Below are 24,713 nucleotides of genomic sequence, written 5' to 3'. Positions count from 1 at the left end.
TTGATGTAACTCAAATATAGTTGTACAGAAATATGACTATGTTTTTTTTTTTCAAACATAAAACATCGTAAATGTTTGAAATATCATGTAGATTTTTCATAAATAAATTCATAATTATAAATAAAATGTTATTTTTTTCAACGTAAATGTTTGAAATATCGATATAAACTTTTCATAAATAAATTCAAAATTAGAAATAAAACATGATTTCTTGTTTTTAAGAAAATCGAAATAGACACATGTACAGACCAAAGGTAAAAATGGGGTGTCAAAAGCATATAATATTAGTAGCGAGTCAAAAATGGCACTGCATCCTCTTCCCTGGCATCAAAATGTGGTATCAAATCAAGACTGTTCTATACGATTCCTTGAAAAAGGGGTGCCCGAGGGCTTCCCGAGCTGACATTCTATCCGAAGGGTCGTATCTCAGAAGACCTTGCAGTAATTTAATGAGATCTCCAGCTGAATGGTCTACATGATGCATAATCAAGTTTGGAAGCCGAGGCAGCTTCGAAACAGTTTTAATACTATCTCTAGATGTTGCTCCCTCGGGCCAGTCCAACCTGCCCCTTCTGACGTACTTCTCAGCATGTCCACTGTAAGCATAAAAATGCACCACAACTTAGAATTACTTGAATATCTGTTCATTTGTGTTGCCACACAAGAATCCTAGCTTACACAGCTCTCTTCAACATGTGGTGAGGTAAGGGTCCAAGGACTCTCTCCATCATGGCGAGGTGTTCCAAGTTCTCGTGTGTTTGGAATAATGCTTCACCCTGTTAAGACAAGCAAAGCAATTATTAAGTCAGTTAGACAAACAAAGACAATCAGTCAAATGTCCACAAAACCTAGAATATAAGACTTTTAATTGACATACCGTGCAAAGTTCCACTAAAATACAACCAACACTCCATATGTCACAAGGATAACTCCACCCAAGTCCTGCTCAAAAAAGTCGATACAAAGTGTAATCACACAGGCAAAATAATTTTACCGTATCAGTAAATATAAACAATATATTATTAATCACTTTACCGTACCTAAAATGACTTCTGGAGCTCTGTAATGTCGGGTTGATACGATGTATGACTGACCCTGTATGTCATAAGTTGTGCTACCAAAATCAATGACCTTTATGGCACTTGACTTGGGAATTCTCTTGTAGTAGGACCCACTTTGAGACCTCGACGAATCCTGGACAGAAACAAAAAACAACGATGTAGTAAGCAGACAACTTTAACACAGAATATAAAGACCAAGACAAACTAAATAACACAGGCAGGAAGTAACAGAAGTACAGAGTATTGCAAACTAAAAACCAAGCACATGACCAATCATCCTAAAGACCCAACAAAATGAAATATGAGATAACAATCTACCTTGTACTCCGGAACTTTGACGTACTCAGGTGAGACTAGTAGAATATTCTCAGGCTTCAAATCCGTGTGGATCATGCGCAGATCGTGCATAACTGAGATTCAACAAACCAAACATCAAAATAATGCAAAACACCGGAATAATGAACCATGAAGCTATTGCACCACGTTCCAACTCAAGTAAAAAGATCAGATATCTGACAAAATATGTATTCATTTAATGGGATAAAATTATATTTCATAAAATCATAACATTTACTGACAAAAATCCAATTGAAAATATTAACGACGAAGAGAAACTATTTACACACATGCTACACATTCCAACAGTTGTCTGCCAATCTCACGGACAAGATCAATTGGAAATGAGCGGTAACTGTTTTTGCGAAGAAAATCGTATAAGCTAGGTCCAAGCTTCTCAAAGACCTGTTAAGACCATTTAAGTCCATCCACAAATCTTAATCCCTATAATTCATCAAGTAGGGGAAATTTAATCCACTAAATCAACCATATACTTACGATACATATATGGTTACGATAGTCAAACCAGTTCCATATTCGGACACAACTGCAAGAAATAAACTGGTTCAACAACTAATTATTTACAAATGCCCAAATTTTTGCCAACAAGCTGAATCAGAAACTCACCGTTCGGCACCTTCATCATGTCTACAAAGTTGTTGCAGCATGTCTATCTCAATCATAGCTGCATCGCGGTACTTCTTAACACCACGAATAACTTTAATGGCAACCATTTCTTTCCTTTCCCTATCCCAGCACTCCAAAACCTGACCAAATGTTCCTGGTAGGAAGAATTCCATTTATCATGCAAATGCATAAACAGTAATAGAGTAGAGAAATAAGATCACCGATAAGGTAACATACCTTCACCCATCTTACTTTGGATCTTATCTGCAAATTAGAAATATAAATAGAAATTAAGTACTACAGAAATAGTAACTATAAAGATTAAAACATTTAAAGCAGATAAAATGTGTCCATAAATCCAAAATTAAATTTTTAAGCATTGAATACAGCAAGTTAATTAATCCCCTGGTCCTACATACGGAAGATACATGTCGTCAAAAATTAAACTGGACTATCATCTCATGTTATTTCTAACAAACTGAAGCAATAAATTACATGCATGGTACACAGAAGACGGAGCCAGCAATAATTTAATATGATCTGATGATGAAAGAAGATAGTTACAGCGAGAAGTTAAATTTTCTCCACGCTCAAACATATAGTGGCCATCTTCATCATCTTCTCGTAAAGGGGGAGAAACATTTCGGGCCAAGTCCTTAAGAAAGAGAGAACTAGGATGATCCGAAAGCGTTCTTGAAGGCGCATAGCTCGTCAAATTCCAACCTCTTGGCCACAAAACAATCCTAGCTGAGCCTACACACACATCCGTTCATGTTTTTTTTCTTCAATATCACATATTAAGAATTTTGTTTACCTCCACGAAAACACATTCCAGACCAACCGATACACACTTCATTCATAGGTTGCATCAACTGAGAAGCTTAGTATAATGTTTTTTCATAAAATAACTCAGCTCAAATAAAAAATATATTCATACCAAGTCAATGGAAGAAAACACTTGGTATGTCAATCAATATCAAGCTATCGACTCAAATTAAACTATTTGAACTCAAAGTTATCCATCAAAAACTCCTTAACAAGATTAAAAAAAAGGTAACCATCTAACACTATATCAGAGTGAGTTCCAAACAAATATTTTGTTTCCCTTCCATCATAATATATCAAACTAGGACTGAACTTCACCAAGAAATTTCACAGGAAGCGCATTTAAGGCATAAAAAATTATGCATAAAAAAATCCAAGCATAAAATTAATGTAAACCCCTAAGTATTTATAGTTCTATGATGAGTAAAATTTTGATAAAATATAGATAAACAGATAATTCATGCATAACCTCTATCAAGGAAAAAAATCTATTTCTAAATATATACGATATCATCAAATATAACGCAAGCAATTTATCCACCAAAATAAGAATCACCCATCTCTCGAGAGAAAAAAACACATACAGGCCTGGACCGAAAGAAAAGATTCATCTTAAAAATTATCCCCCGTGCACAATCAAGCGCATACAGGTGATAACTTTCCACCCGATTCTATTAAAATCCTAATTTTCCATCACATCCATAAAAGTCCCGAGTAAAAATCGACAAACCACGGAATCTGAAGAATAGGTCTAAAAATACCTCCGGCTGTTGAGGAGCAACATCCCAGCCCAACCGCGGCCTCTTCCTCGGCCTTTGATGCATCGGAAACTCCGTAACGCGTTCGATCTCCATTACAGATATACGAATCCGAGATAAAACAGATAACTTTCTTTAGAGAGAAATAAGAGAGAGAGGCATCCCAGAGAACAAAAGAATTTTAGAGAGAGAGAGAGATTGTGCGTGTGCGCGAGAAAACCGATGTTCGACGCTACCTATATCGTATTGACCTAACAATGTGGCCTAATCTCGTTTGGGGCGAATCTGACCGTCCACGTGGTACCATCGTAACCCTTGCTTTCATTGGATGACTACCCTGTCCACCAATAAAATAAAAGCTGTCAATTTATGGAGATTAACAAGTGGGCCTATACCACTAGTGGTCTGGGCTTACCTTCGGTTTGGTCAACTGGGCCCATCAAATTGTAGTTTTATGGAATACACACACATAAATTTGATTTTTGAGGTTCCAAAAATAACTCTCTAATTACAAAGTTCTCTAATTTTATTTAATAAAAAATATTATACAAAACTGTTTTAGTAAATTTGGTAGTCTATAATTATCATCTCGCCTACTTTTCAATATTTTAAAGGCAAAAACTTGTGTGAGACGGTCTCACGAGTCGTATTTATGAGACGGATATCTTATTTGGGTCATCAATGAAAAAATATTATTTTTTATGCTAAGAGTATTACTTTTTATTGTGAATATAGGTAAGGTTGACCCGTCTCGGCTCACATGAGACTCACTCTATTTTAAATATACTAAAATATTTATTTATCTTTTATCTAGATTTTAAAACTTTTGAATGAATCGTATGACTCCTAAAAAAAACAACTATTGAAAAAATCAGTATTTTGAAAGTAGAAAAAAAGTATCTAAAATTCTCAAGTTGCTAATAAAATAATAACACATTTCATTATCTTTTTCTATTAAGAATCCAAAGTTGGTAAACTTGCATTGAAACATGTGTGGGATGCATCTGGTGACGAAAATATTTGACTGCAGTGTGATTCAAAATCATTGTGTGTAATGTGTGTGAGGAGATGAACTGAGATGGCCTATTCTGCTTTAGTTTTACTCATGCAAACACTTGACAAAATCCTTCATCCTTGTCCACAGATTTCATCTCTGAAGGAAAATGTATGTTACTTGCTGGATTTTCTTGAAGATTCTTCCGAAAACTGTACCATAACAATCACTGATTTAGAAGGCCAAATCAGAGATGCAGCATACGAGGCGGAAGATATCATTGAATCCCATTTAGCAAAAGAGGCACTTCCAAAGTCGAGCACTTCTTTTTGGGAGATGCTCTGCTCTACGATTCAAAACGCGATTCCGGCCTTCCGTCAAAGAGAGGTCTTGAATCATGATTTGGAGTTGGAAATCAAGCACCTACGGAAGAGTGTAGAGGAGTTTGATTTTATCTTGGAATCTTTCTTCAAGATTAAGAAGGGTAAAATGATAGAACTCCTGCCTCCGGTTGCTGAATCTTTGAGTACCTGGTGCTCGCCTATCAAGAACTACTTCCTGTGGACAGAGTGCTACTGTGGGATTGAATGAAGATTTATTGAAAATCAAGGATTGGCTGACTGGATCATCGTCTAGTCGGGACATCATTTCACTCGTGGGGATGGGGGGTATCGGAAAGACTACTCTTTGTAGAAATCTTTATGAAGACTCACTTGTTGATTATCACTTCGACATTCGCGCATGGGTGACCGTATCTCAAGATTATCACTGGCAAGGCGTAGTGAAGGATCTTTGGAACTCCGTTGTACTTGTCAAACTCGAATCACATGATGAAGTGATCAGTATTGAAGAATCAGCAGAGATTGTGTATAAAAGTTTGAAGGGCAGAAGGTATCTGATTGTGATGGATGATGTTTGGGATACCAAGCTCTGGGATTATATGAAAAGGTTATTTCCAGATGACGACAACGGTAGTCGGATTATATTGACTACTCGGTTATCGGAGGTGGCCTTTTCTTCCGAATCTTTTAGCTATATTCATGATATGAATCTTCTTGGTTTGGAAGAGAGTTGGAATCTGCTGAGTGCTAAGGTCTTTGGAGAAGAATGTTGCCCTTCTGAGTTGGAGAAAATTGGGATGGATATTGCGAAAAATTGTAAAGGGCTTCCACTTGCACTAGTCACGATTGGTGGTGTCCTCTCCAAACGCAGGACTCGAGATTATTGGGAGTATATTGCAAGAAATATGAAGTCAGGTGTAACTGGAAATGATGATAGATTAATGGAGATTCTATCTTTGAGTTACAACCACTTGCCTCATCATTTAAAAGCGTGTTTCCTTTACATGGGAGTCTTCCCTGAAGATCGCGACATCTTGATCTCTCGACTCATCAAGCTGTGGGTTGCTGAAGGATTCTTAAAGCCACTATATTCCAAGAGTTTGGAAGAGGTGGCAGAAGACTGTTTACAAGATCTTGTGGACAGGAGTCTCATTATGGTTGGCAAGCGAGGCCATCGCGGCAAAATCAAAACATGCATCATGCATGACATCTTGCGGGACTTGTGCGTCAAAAAAGCCAAGGAGGAGAGGTTTCTTCTTGTTCTGAATCGCAACGCTCGTAATCTTCCTGAAGTCGGATATAGCGAGTATCGCGTTAGCATTCATTCACATATTTTGCGTGTGGGCATGCACGAATCTCGAGTCCGTTCTTTTCTATGTTTTGCCGAGAATGACTCGGGGAACTTGTCATTATCTTTTGCGAGATTTAGACTCCTAAAAGTGTTGGATGCACTTACAATAAAGTTTCATGGGTTTCCGATTGAGATGGTTGAATTGGTTAACTTAAGATACCTTGGTTTATTGATTTCAAGACACATATTCAAACTCCAACTTCCTGCAGCAATAGTCAAACTTAGAAATCTGCAGACTTTAATTTTAAGTCAAGGGGTGTATGATTTCAACTTTGGAGTTTGGTGTCTACCTTCTGAAATCTGGGAAATGCCACAACTGAGGCATCTGTCTTTCAAGAGAGGTTTACTCCCTCACCCTTGCCGCGAACGACTTGATAGGGAATATTCTTTTGATATGGCACACCTGCAGACACTTTCTGGAATAGAAAACTTCAAATGCAGAAAGGAGGTCTTTCAGATCATGCCACATCTCAAGAAACTGAGGATTTCCTATGTTTTTGGCAAGCGGAAAAGATGGTCGCCCAAGGACTTCAACAGTTTCGTCTACCTACACAGTCTTGAGACTTTGACATTGTCATTAGATGACAGTGGAACTTTGGAAAGATTTACCATTGAACTTTTCTTTCCCGTCAACACTCAAGAAGTTAACTTTGAGCGGTGGTTGTCGGATTCCTTGGAGCAAGATGACGATGGTGGGTTCTTTGCCTAATCTTGAAGTTCTGAAACTTAAAAAATCCGCCTTCGAAGGCCGAGTGTGGGAACCAGAGGAAGGGGAATTTCTCCGGCTTAAATATTTGCTTCTTGATGAGATCCATTTGAGACAATGGAAGGCCAATGAAACACACTTCCCCAACCTTCGGCAGCTGAATGTTTTATTTTGCTTCAAACTGGCAGAGATCCCTTCTGCCATTGGAGACATTACAACTCTTCAGATTCTTGAGCTGCGCTGTTGTAGCGATTCCCTTGTCAAGTCAGCAAAGCTAATAGAAGAGGAACAACGGAGCTTAGGAAACGACAGCCTTAAAGTTAGTGTGAAATATCGAACATTTTAAGACAAAACCGTCCTTCAGAAGGTGGTACAATTTCAATTGTATCTGTAATAGGAATACACTATTTTCATTTTAAATTTTTTTCCCTTCGACGTGCATTTGGTGTTCCCATCCGCAAACGCAGTACTCTTACATGAAGTTGAGGTACCCAATATCAAGATGCTAATATTTGTAATTTATAGAACGATTGCTTCAATCGAGCTCTATCCGCAGTTTGCGAACATTCTTAAACTGCTGGTCTCATGTTTTCTAACAAATGTAACAATGTAAGGGAAACCCATCAATCTTGTGATCCTCCAACTGCTTGCTCTTTCTGGTTTAAATTTGTTTAGTCTTATGGTCGCACTTTGAGAAACAAATAAAATTTGCCTTTCTTTCAATGTCTCTTCTGAAACATTAACTTGAATTTATACTGTTTTATCTACTATATTATAAGAATACATTATGCTGACGGTTATAAATAAATAAAAATCCGGTTACTCAATTCGATTTATCGGACTAATATAATTTTTTAATAAGATTTTCACGAGGGATAAAACTATTTTAAACATGGATAAAATATCTTGGAGATAAAAGATTATATTAAATACAAATCCTATGATATCTAAATATAAATCAACCAAGATCTTATCACATAGAAACAAATCAAGCAAGATTTCATAATCTAAAAAATCAAAATCTTAAATTGATATTTATCAAAATAAGAAAGAAATAAAATATTCTTTTCCGTAGCTAATAGAATTTTCATAAAGAGCCACCTCTGATAACCGGGAAGTCAAGACGATTCATCTGGAAAAAACCTTTCCCACACATCATCCATCACAATACGGAACTCATTTTTGACAGATCCACTAGATTTAAGAAGGTCTCTAAAAATTTCTCGCACGTTATAATCTTGTGATACAGTCACCCATGCACGAGTGTCAAAATGATATTCAATAAGTGAGTCATCGTAGAGATTTCTAGCAAGAGTTGTCTTACTAATGCCTCCCATCCCAACAATGGAAATGGTTTCGAGTTTAGAAGATGATCCGGTCAGCCGATCCTTGATTTGTATAAATTGTGAAATATAACTCTAGAAATTGAGAAGGAAAAAAAAAAAGACTGACCAAAAAGATCAGCGACTTCAACCAATATCAAAGTAGAAAATGTGTTTCATTATTTTTAAACAAAATAATATTAATGAGTAAAAAACTAAAAGTTTAAGCAACCAAAATCTCTTCATTGCTTTTCCAGTCGTGGTACCTTTTAATAAACCAATTTAAAGTATTCACGAATCTTGGTGAATTGGTAAACCAAAAAATATATATATACTTTTTGCCGGTTTCAAATAAAAATATTTGAATAGGATTAATGTGACACGATTTCATGAATCTTTATCTGTGAGATAAGTCAACCCTACCGATATTCACACTAAAAAAGTAATACTCTTAGCATAAAAAGTAATATTTTTTCATTGATAACCCAAATAAGATATATGTCTCACGAAATACGATCCTTGAGACCGTATCACACAAGTTTTCTCACTAAAATTAAAGATTAAATATTCTCACTTATGAGGAGAGGGAAAAAAACACCCTTAAACTGATTAAGGCCAAAAATCTTGTATTATTTTATGTTATATTTGAAGTATTTCTCATATTTGGTCAAATATTAACTTTTGAATCATTTATATATATATATATGTAACTTGTACAAAAATACGAATGACATATTATTTAATAATATTAGGATAAAAGGAGAAAAACTCCCGATGTCTCACCTATCTTTAATCTTCTTGTCAAGTAGCTTGCATTGAATTCAATATTTTAATCTATTTATTTTTTTTATAGAATATATATATATATATATATAATATTACAAGAGCAATTTTCAGTTACGTGTACTTTACATTGACAAAAATCAAATGGTAGTAAATAAATAAAATCTTTAATGGTCAACATGATTTTTTTTTTCGGACTTTGGTAATTAACCTATAATTTAACAATAATAATCTATCTACGTATATTATTAAACTTGATGTCTTTATACTAACAAATTTGATGTTATGGCCCTCTTTTTATTTAATATCAGTTTCATTTTTTAATTTAAAAGTAGTTGTTTAAGAAGAAATATATGATAGTAAATTTATCAACACAAATCTATTTGCATTGTATCTAAATCTTATTTAAATTCAAATTATCATGTGATCTCATTTAAAAATAATTATAAAAAACCAAAATAATATTTAAAAAATGTAAACTTTTTCTTTTAATTATTTTTTAAAAAATCATAATAATTTTTTTGTTTATGCACGGATAGCATGTCATTGAGTACTAGAATAATATTAATAACTTCCATCATATTTTAATTTGAGATATTTGTGATATAAATTATCAAATAATTAATAACTTTAGTTCGGATTTGTGATCGTTTACTACTATGAATGTCAAAATGCACTGGCGGATCAGCTCACAACCTGCCATTAGGTTGCGGGTTAAACATGTCGGCCCGTTTATTTTTAAAAAATTAATAAAAAATGTTTACAAACAATTGAAATTCTAAGAAAATAAAAATATATCTTAATCAAATAGTTTAACTAATATTTAAAAACATTACTTTAAGAAACTAATAAAATGTCTAAAATTAATTTGTTAAATAAAATATGAAAAAAAACTAAAAAAATATTACAAAGTTATTTATTATTAAAATTCATTAAAAGTAAGTAAAAAAAAATTATCTCAAAAAAACTTAACAACACAACTTTATATTACTGTCTCGACCAGCACCGCCTTCACCCATAACCCGTGTGGACTCAACCCGTTTGGCCAACCTCCAAATAGGTTGACATTTCTCCAGCCTAGTCCATCTCATTTATATGACAGTTTGGATCGACTCGACGTATCACATATTAAAAAATTACTTGAACATTTCACTTAATGGAACTTTAGAAAAATGTGATAAAAAGTAGTAAATGATCACTAATCACCCTTGTATATATTAGATTTGATGATTTGATTGAGTGAGCGATTGCCGATTTATTTCACAAAGGATCTGAAAGGTACAAGCAATTAAGTGCAATTGTGTCATTGTTCATGTTGGTTGGGTGAAACATTGCTTTCATATGTAGTTTATTATTTATTATTATTTATCATGATTTCAATTACATTTGGTTCCAAAACTTTCGTGTCAAATAAACTATAAATCATCATTTATATTCTTTTTCTTCCATGTTTAAAATTTAATTGACGTTAACATAGATGGAATTGATATAATTATTTAAGACACCGACTTTTTCTTCCAACTTTACCCTTATATGATATTAATATTAGACTTTTGTTTTTTGTTTTCGATTTTAAATTTCAACACACACTTTTATTTTATATTTTTTATTTCAACAATTCAAATATCAACTTAATCTTTCAATAATTTATCAAATTTTATTTTAGTCCATAGATAATGATAAAAAATATACAGACGCACACTATACGTGTGTGAAATAATTAGTATTAATTAATTTAAGTTTAAAAGGATAAAGTGGAGTGGACTCGAGCAAATTTCCACGACGACTTTCGACTCTATCGTCTCTTTCCAATATTTACTGTAACAGAGTGAGCATGGCGTGCGGTGCTTGATAACAAGGTTTGAAGATATATTTCTTGATGGGAAGGAGGAAAAATACTGTTTTTGATGCTAATGTTGTTTCCCTTCTCCCTTTTGGTTATATTTATTGTTTTTTATATTTTCTTTGTGATTTTTTTAAAGAAATTTTTGGAGGATCAAGGTTAGAATCTTTGGTGGTTTTTCATTTCATTTTATTTTGTTGCTGATAGAAAAAAATGTGTTCTATTAATTATCTTAGTGCGATTCCGTGGACTGATATGCTTGAATTTTTACTTTGGTAGATCTGAATTGCATTATTGGATTTAGGACTTCAACTGAAACGTGCTGGTGCTGATTTTGTTCATATATTGCAATCGCATTTGAATTTTTGGGATGGAAATGATGTGGGAATTTTTTATATCATATTCTTTTGGAATCATTTCTTTATTTGTTTTTTTAATTTTACAAGTCTAGATCCTCAGAAACTTATAGTTTCTGATGTTATACTTTTTGGGGCTTGCATAATATGTCTCCTTCTTGAGGGAAAGTCACATATCCTCTCTATGAACATGAATGTTTTTTTTACTGTAGAGCTCATGGGTGGGAAGAATTCAAAGAATCCGAGTTCGGGTCGGTATTCAAATTATGGCTCCAGTTCACAATCATGGAATAATCATCCCTATCCACAGCCATCATATGTTCAACCGAGTCACAGCTACACACCCCCAACGCCAACCTATGGTGTTCCGTATGAGTCCAAGAGAAAATTGGAGAGGAAGTTCTCGAGAATAGATGACAACTACGACACCTTAGAACAGGTAGACTCATCATCTGAAATCCTTGTGCTGAATAAGATTAAAAAAGGGTGCAAGTAAGAGCAGATTCATGGATCTTTCTTGTCAGTTAGTTGGAATCTTGATTGTCGGTTATTGTAAACTAAATCTTCGATGGCGTAGAAATTTTTAATGTCGTGCATTCTTAAGATTTGTCTAAAGTTGTTAAAGATGTGCATGGTAAGCACGTGTTTGTGGATATGTCGAGATAGTTTATCTTCTTAAACAACAATCTGATGTTGAAATTAGTTTCATCCTTTCTAATTATGTAAAGATAGGAAGCGTGCCTTGAACTTTCTTGAACTATTCATCTCAATAAAATATGCTTGATTTAGGTCACTGATGCACTATCACGAGCCGGTCTGGAATCCTCAAATTTAATTGTTGGCATTGATTTTACCAAGAGCAATGAATGGACAGGTATGTTGTCTTCTGCAGTGCCATTTTTTTAAAATAATAAAAGTGCAGTGCTATTGAACTTTCTTCCGTTTTAGGTGCAAGGTCATTTCATCGAAGAAGTTTGCATGCCATTGGAGATGAGCAAAATCCTTATGAACAAGCGATATCAATTATTGGGAGAACATTATCCAAATTTGATGAAGATAATTTAATTCCATGTTATGGTTTTGGAGATGGTATTTTCTCGAGAATCTTGTTATTTCATTTTTCTGCGGTTGAGAAATTGGAGATTTTATTATTCTATTTTGACAGCATCAACGCATGACCAAGAAGTTTTTAGTTTTTTCCCGGATGAGAGATTTTGTGATGGCTTTGAGGAAGTGTTGACACGATATAGGGAATTAGTACCTCGATTACGACTTGCAGGTTCAAACTCGAGCCTTCTGATTTTTACCCAACTTATCAGTCTTCTTTTCTCTTGATAACTCTTGCTTCTTGTCTCCTCAGGGCCAACATCATTCGCTCCTATCATTGAAATGGCGATCACTATTGTTGAGAATAGTGGTGGCCAGTACCATGTTTTACTGATTATTGCTGACGGACAGGTAAGCAGTGCTTTTTTGGAACAAATAAAAACTATAATTGGTCCCCAATTCTTGATGGAACTTTACGTTGGTTTTTACCGTAATGGTTCATTTTTTGAAGTATTGGCTTGTGAATCATTGTTCATCCATGGTTTATCATTTAATTAGGTTACAAGAAGTGTTGACACTGATCGAGGCCAATTAAGTACTCAAGAGAGGAAAACCGTTGAGGCAATAGTTAAAGCCAGGTGCATTTAGTGAATGCCAATGATGTGCTGCGATCATATGTGCTAAAAAATAAATTGAATCCCTTCACCATATTTCCTACGTTCTTTGGTTCATTTTGCAGTGAGTACCCGTTATCAATAATTTTAGTGGGAGTTGGAGATGGGCCATGGGATATGATGAAGGAATTTGATGACAATATCCCTGCTCGAGCATTCGACAATTTCCAGGTAAGATAACCAGATGTAGCTTGCTCGTTGTAAAAAAAAAAGAAAAAAAAAAGAGTACTCATTTTGGCAATTATCTTAAAATCTTACATCATTTATTACTTCCCTGTATATCCCTAGTTTGTAAACTTCACAGAAATCATGTCAAAAAACATGGACCGATCCAGGAAAGAAGCTGAGTTTGCGCTTGGAGCCTTAATGGAGATACCGTCTCAATATAAAGCAACATTGGAGCTCCAAATTCTTGGGTAAAATATTACAATTAATTTCTTTTAATTTGGGAAAGGTTTAACCGATATGTTCTTACATTGATCGAGTGGTTTGCTCAGTGCTTCTAGAGGGAAGGATGTAGACAGGGTATCTCTTCCCCCTCCTCTATATCGTCCAGCTGCTGCCACTGCATCAAAGCCTCCCCATTCTCGTAATTTTTACCCAAGTGCACCTGCTTCTCGAGGACACGATCCAGTTGCTCAAACGAGCCAGCCTTCAAGCTATGCTTCCGAAAACCATGTATGGAATCCCGCTTTTGTAAATAGTCCATTAATTTTTTTAGTTGTTTCTCTCTGTTCTTTTGTTCTTGGGTGATGAAGTTATGCCTAAATACCATAATTCTTTTACATTGCTGTTAAAAACCATGTTTTTCAAAAGCTCTAGTTCAAGGTACGTGGTGCAACAATAATTAGGAAATATATGACCATGTATATACCCAGTTGATTGAACATTAAGTGACAAAGGCCTAAAAATAAGCACCATTTACCAATTTAATGAAGTATATGAGGGATTTAGCAAGAGGAGTTTCGAAGCTATGAACAGGAACTGAACTCCTCTAAGGCATGACATATTCGTTCTAGAATGAAGACCCTTTTAGGCATGTGGCTCGCTATTGATTCCGATAATGGCACACCGACTTTCAATGACAAAGTCCAGGTATATTGACCTTATATTATTAATACTTTGATAGCTTTGCCCTGTCTGCCTTATGGATCCGAAGGATATGGCGTTTGGCTGTGGACATCAGGTATAAGTACTATTTTAGTTCCTCCATTTACTAAAAAAAAATAACAATGCCCGGTGACCATGACTTCATCTTCCATGCTTTTTCTCCTTTTTCGTTAAGCAGACGTGTTGTGGATGTGGCCAAGACCTGTCATCATGCCCAATCTGCCGAATGTCAATTGAAACAAGGATAAAGCTTTACTGAATAGAAACCTTATCATCGAATTGAATGAGATTCATCCAATAAAAGATCTCTTCCATGTACAAATCTGCTGCTACTTTCCTTACTCTGTCTTCACTCTTGCATCTGCATCTGTACAGCATCAGATTATTTTTCTTGATCGTTTGAAGGTACATTGATTGTTTAGCATTCTGTTTAGTTCGTAAACTAATGCACCTCTTTTCTTGAGTTGTTTATAATGCAAATGCTATCCGATTTGTGACGCTTTATTTCTTTGTTCAGTCTTGTTCAAGTAATATATATGTATATATATAATAGGAATGTATACGTGCGATGCACGTAGATAACTAATAATGAAATATATAATAATGAGATTTAGATAATGTTTAAAATCGAATAACATATTGTTTATGAGTATTTATCAATCTAAATATATATAAAACACAAAAAATGAAAATATATTATGACAATAAATCATATATATTCACCTATTCATATGACACTTTCAATCCGCGTGATTATAACATAACGATAACTCTCTTACATTAGAAAATATATTTTTCATCCAAATATAATTCACAATGAAAAAATAATAAAAATAACATAATAGTGAATTTTATCAAAACCAAAATCACGATGTACTTAAATAGAGTAAACATAGACAAAATATTATCAAATAAAATTATCTTAATTAACTAAATTATCATAATAATGTTAAAATAAAACCAATAAACATTTATTAAATTAAATATCAATTGTGATTTTACTAAATAAAATAGATATATAAATAAGATAACATACAAAATTTTGAAAGACAGTCCACGAGTCATTTTGTGAAACGAATCTCCTATTTGATTCACTAATGAAAAAGTATTATTTTTTATGACAAAAATATTAATTATTATTGTAAATACGGATAGAGTTGACCCATTTCACGTAAAACACATTATGAACATTGATCCTAAATTTGCAAACGCGTGTAGACACAATAATGTAGACATATTATGATTTAAATTTTCTATGCATATAATATTTTCAACAATGTTAAATAAAAATAATAAGCCCAAAAACACCCGCAAACATTAAAAATATATATATAAGAAAAAAATAGTGTCACAAAAACAAAATGACATATTTAAATTAAAAAATATGATGCTTCTTAGTTCATATTTAAAAATCAACTTGTTATAAAAGTGATGTATTTATATGTAAAATAAAAGATAAAATAAAACAATTAAATATTCATTAGCAAACATGAAAAAATCAACTCATTTTAGCAACCAATTTTAGTAGCAACAAAGAAAAATCATTGATAAATTGATGAATTCAATATGCATTAATGTCCAAAGTCATTTAAGATGTACAATTAATTACCAAAAGAACTCATTAAAAAAACCATTGATTTAATTTCTTTCCATGCACCATTTTATATATTTAGTCCTCTGAAGGTTCGCGATGGGCTCATTGCATCAACCACTTTAAAAATTAAAAACAAAAAACAAAAAAACACCCTTTGTAATAAACCTCCTGTTTTTATAAATCAGACATAAAACACCTTACCAGGGGCTGAAATATGTTTGAATTTAAAAAAAATGAGGGATGTATTATTAGCCTATTAATATTTTTAGAGATGGCTGTATTTTTTACTTTTCACTTGGAGATTGGTGTGATCAAGTCGTAGGCAATGGTACATTACTTTGTGTTATAGAACGAGATTAAAAATCGGACTTTCGAAAGTAGTGTGCGACATATTTTGGCAAGATTTTGAATCAAGCGGATTGAATCGATTGATGTACAGTATGTAAAAACATTCTTAACGCAGTGGGATTGAAAACTTTGTGTACTATTGGGAATTCACAAGCAATTATTCTTATTCAAATTTGTTGCAAATAAAAGATGGAATATGTTTATATAGCGTATTGTAAAATTTCAACGAATTTATTTAAATAATCTTTTTAAAATTTTGAATGTTAGAAGATTGACAAGATTTAAGTCCATGCAATGCATCTCATCATGTAAAACCCATCTAGCAACAAACGGTAACCTGAATCGCAATTCAATTAACCCAACACTCAAATTCCTCATGGAAAATAAACAATTCCATTTCTCCACCAAATTCTCATGATCAGTCTTCAATTATCTGCTATTGAACTGTGCAATAAAAGATGTATTGGGGAAGGGAAAATGGCAGCTTCTAATGAACAGCACAGGTTTGTGGCAATGCACATGGCCTTAACTCACCACAGCACTGTCATAATTTCAGACCACACCGAATCAGGCCAGTAGGCGATACAAGGGGACACGATGCAGAAGGGACGCGTAACAATTTGCAAGATACAATGGGACACGATGCAGAGGGACACGTAACAATGTAAGGTATACCACCGAACTACGTTTGGAGGTATTTGTACAGGCTCAGATGGAGGAAGATTTCGATCATCAAAGGCTACGAAATGTGTCGATTCACATCAATGGAAGTGATAAAGGGGAGGGATATGGGGCGGAATTTAGCGTTCATTTTTTCTTGGAAAAGAAGAATGAATCAAGAAACGAGGTCACTTTTATAGAGTATTCGCTCCCATTTAACACACATTCCACATCAATGAACCAGAGGATGCTGATTCTCAAGTGCAAGAAGATGGCAAGGGATGAGAATGAAGGGATGAAAGCTGTTTTTGAAGCTCCTCCATCTCCCCAAAGTGGCACCTTTTGGTTATTACATGCTTAGTGTTGTCAATAACGAAATTCCTGGTATCTCTCAATGGGTTAGATTTAAACATACCTGAAAGTTTTCTTCTTTTTTTTTTTTTTTCTTTTTTTCCTTTTTGGTGTATCTCTGTAGATTTGTAAGTTTATTGACTTGTTTGATTAATAATATCATCCTTCGGTTTTTAATTAATAATTCAATAGAGGCAAATGTATTCTAAAATTTAATTTTTTTTATTTAAAAAAAGGTCGTTTCTTTAGTATTATTTCAATGTTAATTTTATAGATTACGTTCCATATAATATAATACAAAGTTCACGCAGTTCTCAGCTAACTCAAATCTTTAATCTAATCATGATTATTTTTTCCTTTTTAATGTAAGAATTGCATTTGAGAGTAAATCTGACTTGCATATCTGCGATAGAACAGCGATAAAAGTACAATTAGAAAGTGTTATATTTATATATTTCGAAATTATCGAATGATCTATTCCAAAAAAAAATCTTATCGAATGATCAACAGAAAAGCAAAAGAGAAATTGGCCATTCACGTTTCTGTATTCTTTTGTTATAACCTGTGAAAATTGGTAAAAGGGCAATTGAAGAAATCCAAACAGGATTTTATAAATGTAAATGAGCTATGAATTATTATATTCAGATGTTGCCGATTTATAAAATGACTAAAATACAAATAGAGACGTCAAATAGACTATATCCGTCCAAACCCACCAAATCACATGTAAATTGGTAAGATCCGTCGAGTCCTTACCACTTAAAATAGTTGGGTTGAAATGATAATTTTCAAATGCTACAGTTTTCATAAAGCCGAAAGTTGATCATGTGTGCGTATGCACAACACTACAGTTGGGGCAATATTTTATTTAGGCCCAAGAATAAACAAACTCAATTCAAAAGAAAAAAACAAAAGAAAATGATAAACCCATTAGTAATTTAAATTGATTTGAGTAAGTCAAAGGACGTGCGTATAGGAGGACATCGTGGAGCGTATAGAAAGAGATCACGGGAGAGTGGAGAAGAAACCGCGCTCTGAAGAAAATGAAGGAATCGGCTAAAGACGGGAGACAACTCTAAACACAAAAATCTACAAATACTCTCTACCAAATTGCAATCTTCAAGCTCTAATTTTCAAGTGTTCCAGTATATTCCTAGCATTTTAGATACTGTCATTTTAGATTTCAACAACTCCGACGGTCGAATTTAGAATTTACGTCGCTTGAATAGTTAAAAGTTAGATTTCATTGTTTTTACACAAATTGGTACAGTTTTGCACTTGGCACGCCCGCAAATATCAATATTGTGCAAACAACTACACATAAAAAGCACTTTTTTACACAAACCTGGGAAGAATACAAGGGAGTTTTACTTTGTCATATTATTTACATTTTCGGGACCATGTAAGTATACACGCTCAATATGAAAAAGACCACCTATTCCCCCCTCAATTGAGCTTCTCGACTTGTCAGTGGCACATATCGTACAGAAGTTTCGCTTCGGACGCTAAGTGAACCGTCCATTTGTTTTTCTACGACTTTCAAATCCTGGAACATGTTCCCAACAGGGATCACCAATCTTCCGCCTGGCTTCAATTGTTCAATAAGTGCTTCTGGAATTTCTGATGCGGCTGCTCCAACGTGAATTGCATCGTAAGGGGCACACTGCGGCCATCCCAGTCTTCCATCTGTTAAGCATTGAAAATCTTGTAATCCGTGAAGTTCAACATACAGTAGAACTAACATGATTTTCTTGGCACTGAATTGATTTCAACGGATAAGTTGACTAAACAACTTAATCTAGGTAGCGAGAAATTCAAAAGCTCAAAGGGCGGACGGGGTGCCTCAGGATTTACAGGGTGAGGGGGATGGATAAAAACGAGGCATCAAGTTACCATATGTCAGCTGTCTTCAAAATAGGTTAGGCAACAAATAGTTACAAAGCACATGAAACCATTTTCCTCGAAAAAAAAGCCTGATAACTAAACAAAACAACCTTTGAATGCACAATTCCATCGGAAATAAAATGGCAATCGACGACATACCGCCAGCATGCATGGATAGGAATCCTTCTTTCAGTAGTTGTGCAGCAGCACTCTTTTGGATATTTATAATAGAGGAGTCGACCAGCTCAGGAATATGTTCCACTCCAACAGCACGACCTCGTGGCCCAACCATGACTGCAAAGCATGCGGTCAAATACCCAGTGCCTAAAAGCGAAGATGTTTCAGGACATAAAAATCCGAGAGTTCTCAATTCCGGTGGCCAAAAATTGCATCTATCTTTTTTTTTTTTATTACCGAATTCACCATATGAAAAACATAATTTATAACAGTAACAAACAAGATTTTTAAACCATTTATCAAATCCAACTTGACATCCATCGGTATTGCCAGTGTAAATTAATTTTTTTAAAAAGTAGTGTAAATTAATTTAATTACATGGAATAGATGCGCTGAAAACTGATAGCCATATCAGATAACCTAAAAAAAACCAAAATAAACAGAAATGGCGAACACATTTTCAATGTGGGGCCAGAAACCAGCTTACACGAATATAAAAATTCCTAATATTTAAGGGTGAGGTGATACATACCTGAGCCAACATCCAACGCGTGCATTCCAGGTTTTAAATTGTTTTCCAACAATTCAAGGCATGTGGCATGCATGTGCGGGGCAGAAATAGTAGCATTGTAACCTATCTGCGCCGGAGTGTCAACATATGGCGGTGTACCTTCAGGAACAAACAATGCCCTGTCTATGCTTTTCATTACTTCAGCTATTTTATTTGATTTTATCACTCCATATCTCTGCAACTGATCCACCATTTCATTATTCTTATCGACACCACTTCCAGTCCAGATCCGCTGCTTAGGAACATAAAACAACATTGAGATAAGACGTGACAGGACGGTCCGTCTCATGATCTGTCACCAAGTGAACAGGAAACTAAATAACAATATCATAACATAATTTTCTTAAGAAAACTCTAGGATTCAGTCAATCATAAAATTAAAATTAGTTATTCAAAGCACTCGTTCAGTGATGAATTCTAAAATATAACCTCAGGAAAAAATAAACAAAGAAGAAACCATCTTCCTTACCAAGGTCAATAAACGCCAATCCAAGTTCGATTACCATTTTAACAAATCCTGCGAAACCCATCGCAAAAACCAATTATTTGGTCGAGTAAAGATACTTTTTACTAGACTTCGCTTCAGCAGCTTAATCTTGTTTATTAGTTCACATACAAGGAACAGTAAATCCTTCCACATTCCATTTAACAGATAAGCTATCATTCATATAAACGGCACATCTACTCCAACTTTTTATTGCATAATCAAGACTAATTTTGAATCACTTCAGATATCCAATTTTAAACATTTCCTACCGCAGAAAAGCTCAATCCAGCTTCCGAACAATCAATATATTCCAAACAAGACATTTCCATGAAAAATTTCAGTAGTTACAGCCACTTCAAGCCAAAATGCAGTGCCATCATCAAGGCAATACACATAATTCATTCTACAGAAAAATCTCTGGTAAATCATGATGATGTTCCTCGGTAAAGAACAGTGGAAAAAAAATAACTAAATAGAACAGTACCTCCATGCGGGAAAAAAGAGAGTTTCCCATGAAGTGAGGATTAAGCAAGCGGCGGCCAGAGGATATGGTGGAGCTATTGAGGACGGCTACAGGCGGCGGAGAGAGTTCCCGTGTACGGCGGTGGTGGAGGTAGCGAGGAGTGAAGAACGAGAAGGATAACTGAATAGGCGCACGATAGCGGCAACCCCAAGCTATTGGTGAGTGTGACGTGGAAGGCATATCGTTTTTTGTCAACCAGACCTTTCTTGCTTACCGCCTGCTTCGTGTCTCTCTGTCAAGCTTCAGCTGCTTCTATCGCACCGCTAAATAATTAATATTCATAAATGCTTAAAAAGCAACGAATCAATAGCCCTTATAGCTCAGTGGTAGAGCGCCAGTCTTGTAAACTGGAGGTCTGTAGTTCGATCCTGCATGGGGGCATATTATTAAATATAAGTAAATTTTTTTAAAAAAATTTAGTTTTTAAACTGTTGGTGTTTTTATTCGAACCGCGTCTTGTATTATAATATGTAAATCCTTTGAAAAACTCAACTGTAGTTTATAAATGTTCCAACTGTTTAAGATATTTAATTAATAATTAAAGATAAAATCTTGTGTGAGACGTTTTTACGAGTTGTATTTTGTGAGACAGATATCTTATTTAGGTAGGTCATCTATGAAAAAATATTACTTTTTATTGTGAATATCGATAGGGTTGATTCGTCTCATAGATAAAGATTCGTAAAACCCTCACGAAAGACCTACTCGTAACTAAATTGCAAAAGGTATATTGCTCAACCGCCAAAGAAAAATTCATCATACAATCATTATTAAATTCAAATTTACAAAATTAACTTTTAATTTCAAAAAATCAATGAAGCAATACAAAGCGAAAGATCCGAAAATAAAAACCGAAAGATCCGAATGAGGTTAAATAATGTTAATATATTTTTTTAATAATGTGAAAACCTACGGCAATTATCTTTCGATATGTGTTAGAAAATTCATTAAACTAATGCAATAAGATACAAACCACTATAATCACGTAAATCATACTGAACAACCTTTGTGTGACCAAACTCGCTCGAAAAAGAATTGATAAGAGAAATCATACTCGTAACCATTAGTCGAACATATATATTCATGCATTAGTAAATATAATTAGAGGGCGTTAAAACTTATTTTACTACACTTAATTTTATTTTATTTTACAAAATTACATAATTTTGTATTTTATATTTTTTTAAACAATTTCTATCCAAACTTAATCTTGACATGTGAAAATTAAAATCTGATCGACTCAAGAGTACTACTCTTTGCATCATCGTTCAGATAAGCAATGAACTGGTCTGGTCTTTTAGATTTTGATCAGTTCGAGCAGAAGATCCATCATAGACGAGTATCAGTGGCCACCTTCAAACCATACAAGTAGCACTCAATCCATCTACCCAAAGGTGCCTTGCTGATCTTTTGATCTCCACCATGTAAAATTGCCTGAAAATGTTGTTCCTAACAAAAGTAAAACACACAGACGATATCTCGGTCACTGTAAAGCTGAAACTTGCACCGTTCGAGCCAAATGGGCCGAACACCAGCTTTTGATAAATTCATATCCCGTACTTGATATCTCTACAGAAGCAAAAGCAACCTGAACTTACAAAATATTAGAAATTCCTTTTATTATGTCGTGGAGTTTCTAAAGAAGTAATGGAGCAGTTTCTTGAAGTTATTTTGCATGTGTTAGTGCTACGGTATTGAAGCACTCACAGGCATCACAGTTGATTCAGCCAGATAGAATGCTGAAAGAATCGGAACGCCTACGAGGTTACCAGCCACCAAATCTTATCCTGTCACTTAAGCTCTGTACATTCAGCGCTGGATTATTAATAAGTGCTGCGACTTAACAAGCTCAGCGATCTTCTTTCATTTTTCTGTAACTCAGTAGGTCAGTCTTGCAAACAACTTTTCGTGCAACCATTGGCCCATTGCAACTCTTATCCTCGTCTAGAAACTCCATTTCACGAGGATAACAACAGCTATAATGAACAACCACATTTTTCATCCTACAAGTTACTTGGCCTCCGTTGTTAATATCAAGAAGAGACATTTTTAGCTGATTCCATGTCTCACTATAACACTCATCATCCATGACAATCAGACACATATTGCCGAATAAAAGTTTTCCTGACTTCTTTCTATGTCTTGTAGTTATCACCATCTTGTTATTAGTCGCTCTTTTGCTCTTTAAAAAAGAGACTAGGAGTACTTCATCCCAAGCAACGAGAGCGTTCATGTCTTGATGCAAGACAATCACGAACTCTCCTTTCTGTCTACGCGCACACTGTTTTTGAGCCAAATACTCCTGATAAGACCATATTCCTTGAGAAATAAATAGCCTATAATCGCGAACTGGAAATTCGTGTGCAATTTTCAGATTGCGAAAAATCTTGCCAACTCGTTGCATACAAATGCAGAGACAACACTTCAATCTCCTTGACATCCACATTTTCCTCCCTCACCACCTATAAAAATTGAAACACTGACATTTTAAATGCGGGAAAAACTAGCGTTAGTTCGATATGCTTTTGCTAAAAGAATCACATTTTTATCAACACCATATTTTCTTAGTGCTTTAACTTCATTGATGATCATAATACAACACTCACAAAAAATTTCTAAAAAAATTTAATTTTCGTTACCAAAATTATTGATCGAGCTGTCAAGAAACACAGCTTTTCTAGTACCCATGACTGGTAAACAATAAAAATTTTTACTTGGAACAAGAAAATGCAGAAGCTAAATTTATTGAAAAATGTGCATACTTTTGTTTTGGCTTCTTCAGGTAAATCTCGGACTTGCACAACGCCAAAATCTATCCTTCTAATCGCACTACAAATTCTTTCCACTTTAATCCTCACACTCCGAACCTCTTTTGCAATCCCAACAAGTTTAATCATTCCACCAAACCCTAATTTCTTCCAGAAATCCCGACCCCTCCTCTCCCCCGCTAGATTTTCAAAAGCACCGATCACATATTCCCCTTCAGAAACTACCACACTTATTCCCCTCACAAATTCCTCAGCCGCGTCGTTCCTGAGGCGTTTCTTGGCTGAATCTTTGAGGAAGGCTTTGAACAGATGGATATCGTTCTCCAGCATCTCCGCTTGGTTCTTGGCTCCAAGGATCAATCTAGCATGGTGAATAATCAGCCGTCTGAGGTTCGAGAGAAGGAAGTGAACAGCAACATCTGCGATTTTGAGCCGGATTTTCGGAGGTTTTTTATTTGTGAAGAAGTATAAGGTTGCAAAGGAAATAAGTTTGAGGGGAGATCCATGGATTAATGGCAGAGGAAAACGGAGCACTTTCTCCATCAACAGCTTCGTAGCTATGCACTGAGAACCAGTTCACAGATGCGGACAGCGAAATCTCTTGTTTGCTTCCGAGTTAGTGGATCATAAAACAACACTGCACAAACCAAAGCAGGTCAATGTGATATCCGACGATGAAGCTCTGATCTATGGGCTATGAATCAACTTGCACTTCTTTTATGAGGTAATAATATATTATAATATTCTGATGTACTGACTCATACGCGCTGTATATTAGTACAATATTTTTTAATAATTTATCTGATTTATATTTAAATGAAGATCAAAATATAATTATAAAAAACTGTGAAAAGCTATAATATAATTTCGATATATAAATTTGAAAAATAAATTAAAAAAAGAATGAGAAAAAAAAAAGAGCCAAATAAAAATCGAACATATATATATATATATATATAAGATGTCATGAAATATAGAAAAATTACAAGAGTATCACCACATCGGTGTTTACATAAATTTGCACGATATATATAAATTTGTGTGTATACATTGTATTTATACTATAATATGAAAATGAGGTATACTATATAATATGAAAATGGGGTTTAGAATAACTCAATGCCATGGTGTTTGGCAGACCATCTCACCCCTAATTTTTAAAATCACCCATCGATACTCTTTTGACTTTTCGTTCGAATCGAGTGTCGGGATATTC

At 34.6% G+C, this 24,713-nt stretch overlaps 3 protein-coding genes, 1 non-coding gene and 2 pseudogenes across 9 annotated transcripts; 3 read left to right on the top strand and 3 right to left on the bottom strand.

Annotated features, from left to right (window-relative positions):
• Positions 1-253: 253 nt before the first annotated feature.
• On the bottom strand, positions 254-3,824 carry LOC142542295 (serine/threonine-protein kinase AFC2-like; annotated as a pseudogene).
• Positions 3,825-4,548: 724 nt separating this feature from the next.
• LOC142542294 (putative late blight resistance protein homolog R1A-10) lies at positions 4,549-7,528 on the top strand (annotated as a pseudogene).
• A 3,304-nt stretch (positions 7,529-10,832) lies between these two features.
• On the top strand, positions 10,833-14,555 carry LOC142542293 (E3 ubiquitin-protein ligase RGLG2-like). 3 transcript variants are annotated; one of them, XM_075648867.1, is made up of 12 exons: positions 10,833-10,963; positions 11,516-11,742; positions 12,093-12,177; positions 12,252-12,392; positions 12,469-12,582; positions 12,664-12,761; positions 12,909-12,988; positions 13,090-13,195; positions 13,313-13,440; positions 13,522-13,702; positions 14,154-14,210; positions 14,313-14,555. In XM_075648867.1, the coding sequence occupies exons 2-12, from the start codon at positions 11,521-11,523 to the stop codon at positions 14,391-14,393; spliced, it is 1,293 nt and encodes a 430-aa protein (XP_075504982.1). In that variant the 5' UTR covers positions 10,833-10,963; positions 11,516-11,520; the 3' UTR covers positions 14,394-14,555. The 3 variants fall into 3 exon arrangements, with proteins under 3 accessions (XP_075504982.1, XP_075504983.1, XP_075504981.1); XM_075648868.1 differs by having other exon boundaries at positions 10,890-11,019; XM_075648866.1 differs by having other exon boundaries at positions 10,954-11,105.
• A 3,933-nt stretch (positions 14,556-18,488) lies between these two features.
• On the bottom strand, positions 18,489-20,959 carry LOC142542291 (protein-L-isoaspartate O-methyltransferase 1-like). 4 transcript variants are annotated; one of them, XM_075648863.1, is made up of 5 exons: positions 20,691-20,815; positions 20,189-20,236; positions 19,681-20,011; positions 19,131-19,295; positions 18,489-18,773 (listed from the first exon to the last, which is right to left on the bottom strand). In XM_075648863.1, exons 3-5 carry the CDS (start codon positions 20,006-20,008, stop codon positions 18,523-18,525), a joined length of 744 nt encoding a protein of 247 aa, XP_075504978.1. In that variant the 5' UTR covers positions 20,009-20,011; positions 20,189-20,236; positions 20,691-20,815; the 3' UTR covers positions 18,489-18,522. The 4 variants fall into 4 exon arrangements, with proteins under 4 accessions (XP_075504978.1, XP_075504975.1, XP_075504976.1 ...); XM_075648860.1 differs by lacking the exon at positions 20,189-20,236 and having other exon boundaries at positions 20,691-20,959; XM_075648861.1 differs by lacking the exon at positions 20,189-20,236 and having other exon boundaries at positions 19,131-19,265; positions 20,691-20,959.
• A 79-nt stretch (positions 20,960-21,038) lies between these two features.
• Positions 21,039-21,110, top strand: TRNAT-UGU (transfer RNA threonine (anticodon UGU)). The gene has a single exon. It is a non-coding gene; the product is annotated as a tRNA-Thr (tRNA).
• Positions 21,111-22,211: 1,101 nt separating this feature from the next.
• Positions 22,212-24,183, bottom strand: LOC142542292 (uncharacterized). The gene is made up of 2 exons (XM_075648865.1): positions 23,492-24,183; positions 22,212-23,191 (listed from the first exon to the last, which is right to left on the bottom strand). The coding sequence occupies exons 1-2, from the start codon at positions 24,038-24,040 to the stop codon at positions 23,066-23,068; spliced, it is 675 nt and encodes a 224-aa protein (XP_075504980.1). The 5' UTR covers positions 24,041-24,183; the 3' UTR covers positions 22,212-23,065.
• Positions 24,184-24,713: the final 530 nt, after the last annotated feature.

The sequence above is a fragment of the Primulina tabacum genome, chromosome 4, assembly GCF_025594145.1.
Source record: "Primulina tabacum isolate GXHZ01 chromosome 4, ASM2559414v2, whole genome shotgun sequence".
Classification (NCBI taxonomy): Eukaryota; Viridiplantae; Streptophyta; class Magnoliopsida; order Lamiales; family Gesneriaceae; genus Primulina; species Primulina tabacum.
Note: the sequence above shows the minus strand (reverse complement) of the source record. Positions and strands in the feature narration are given on the sequence as shown.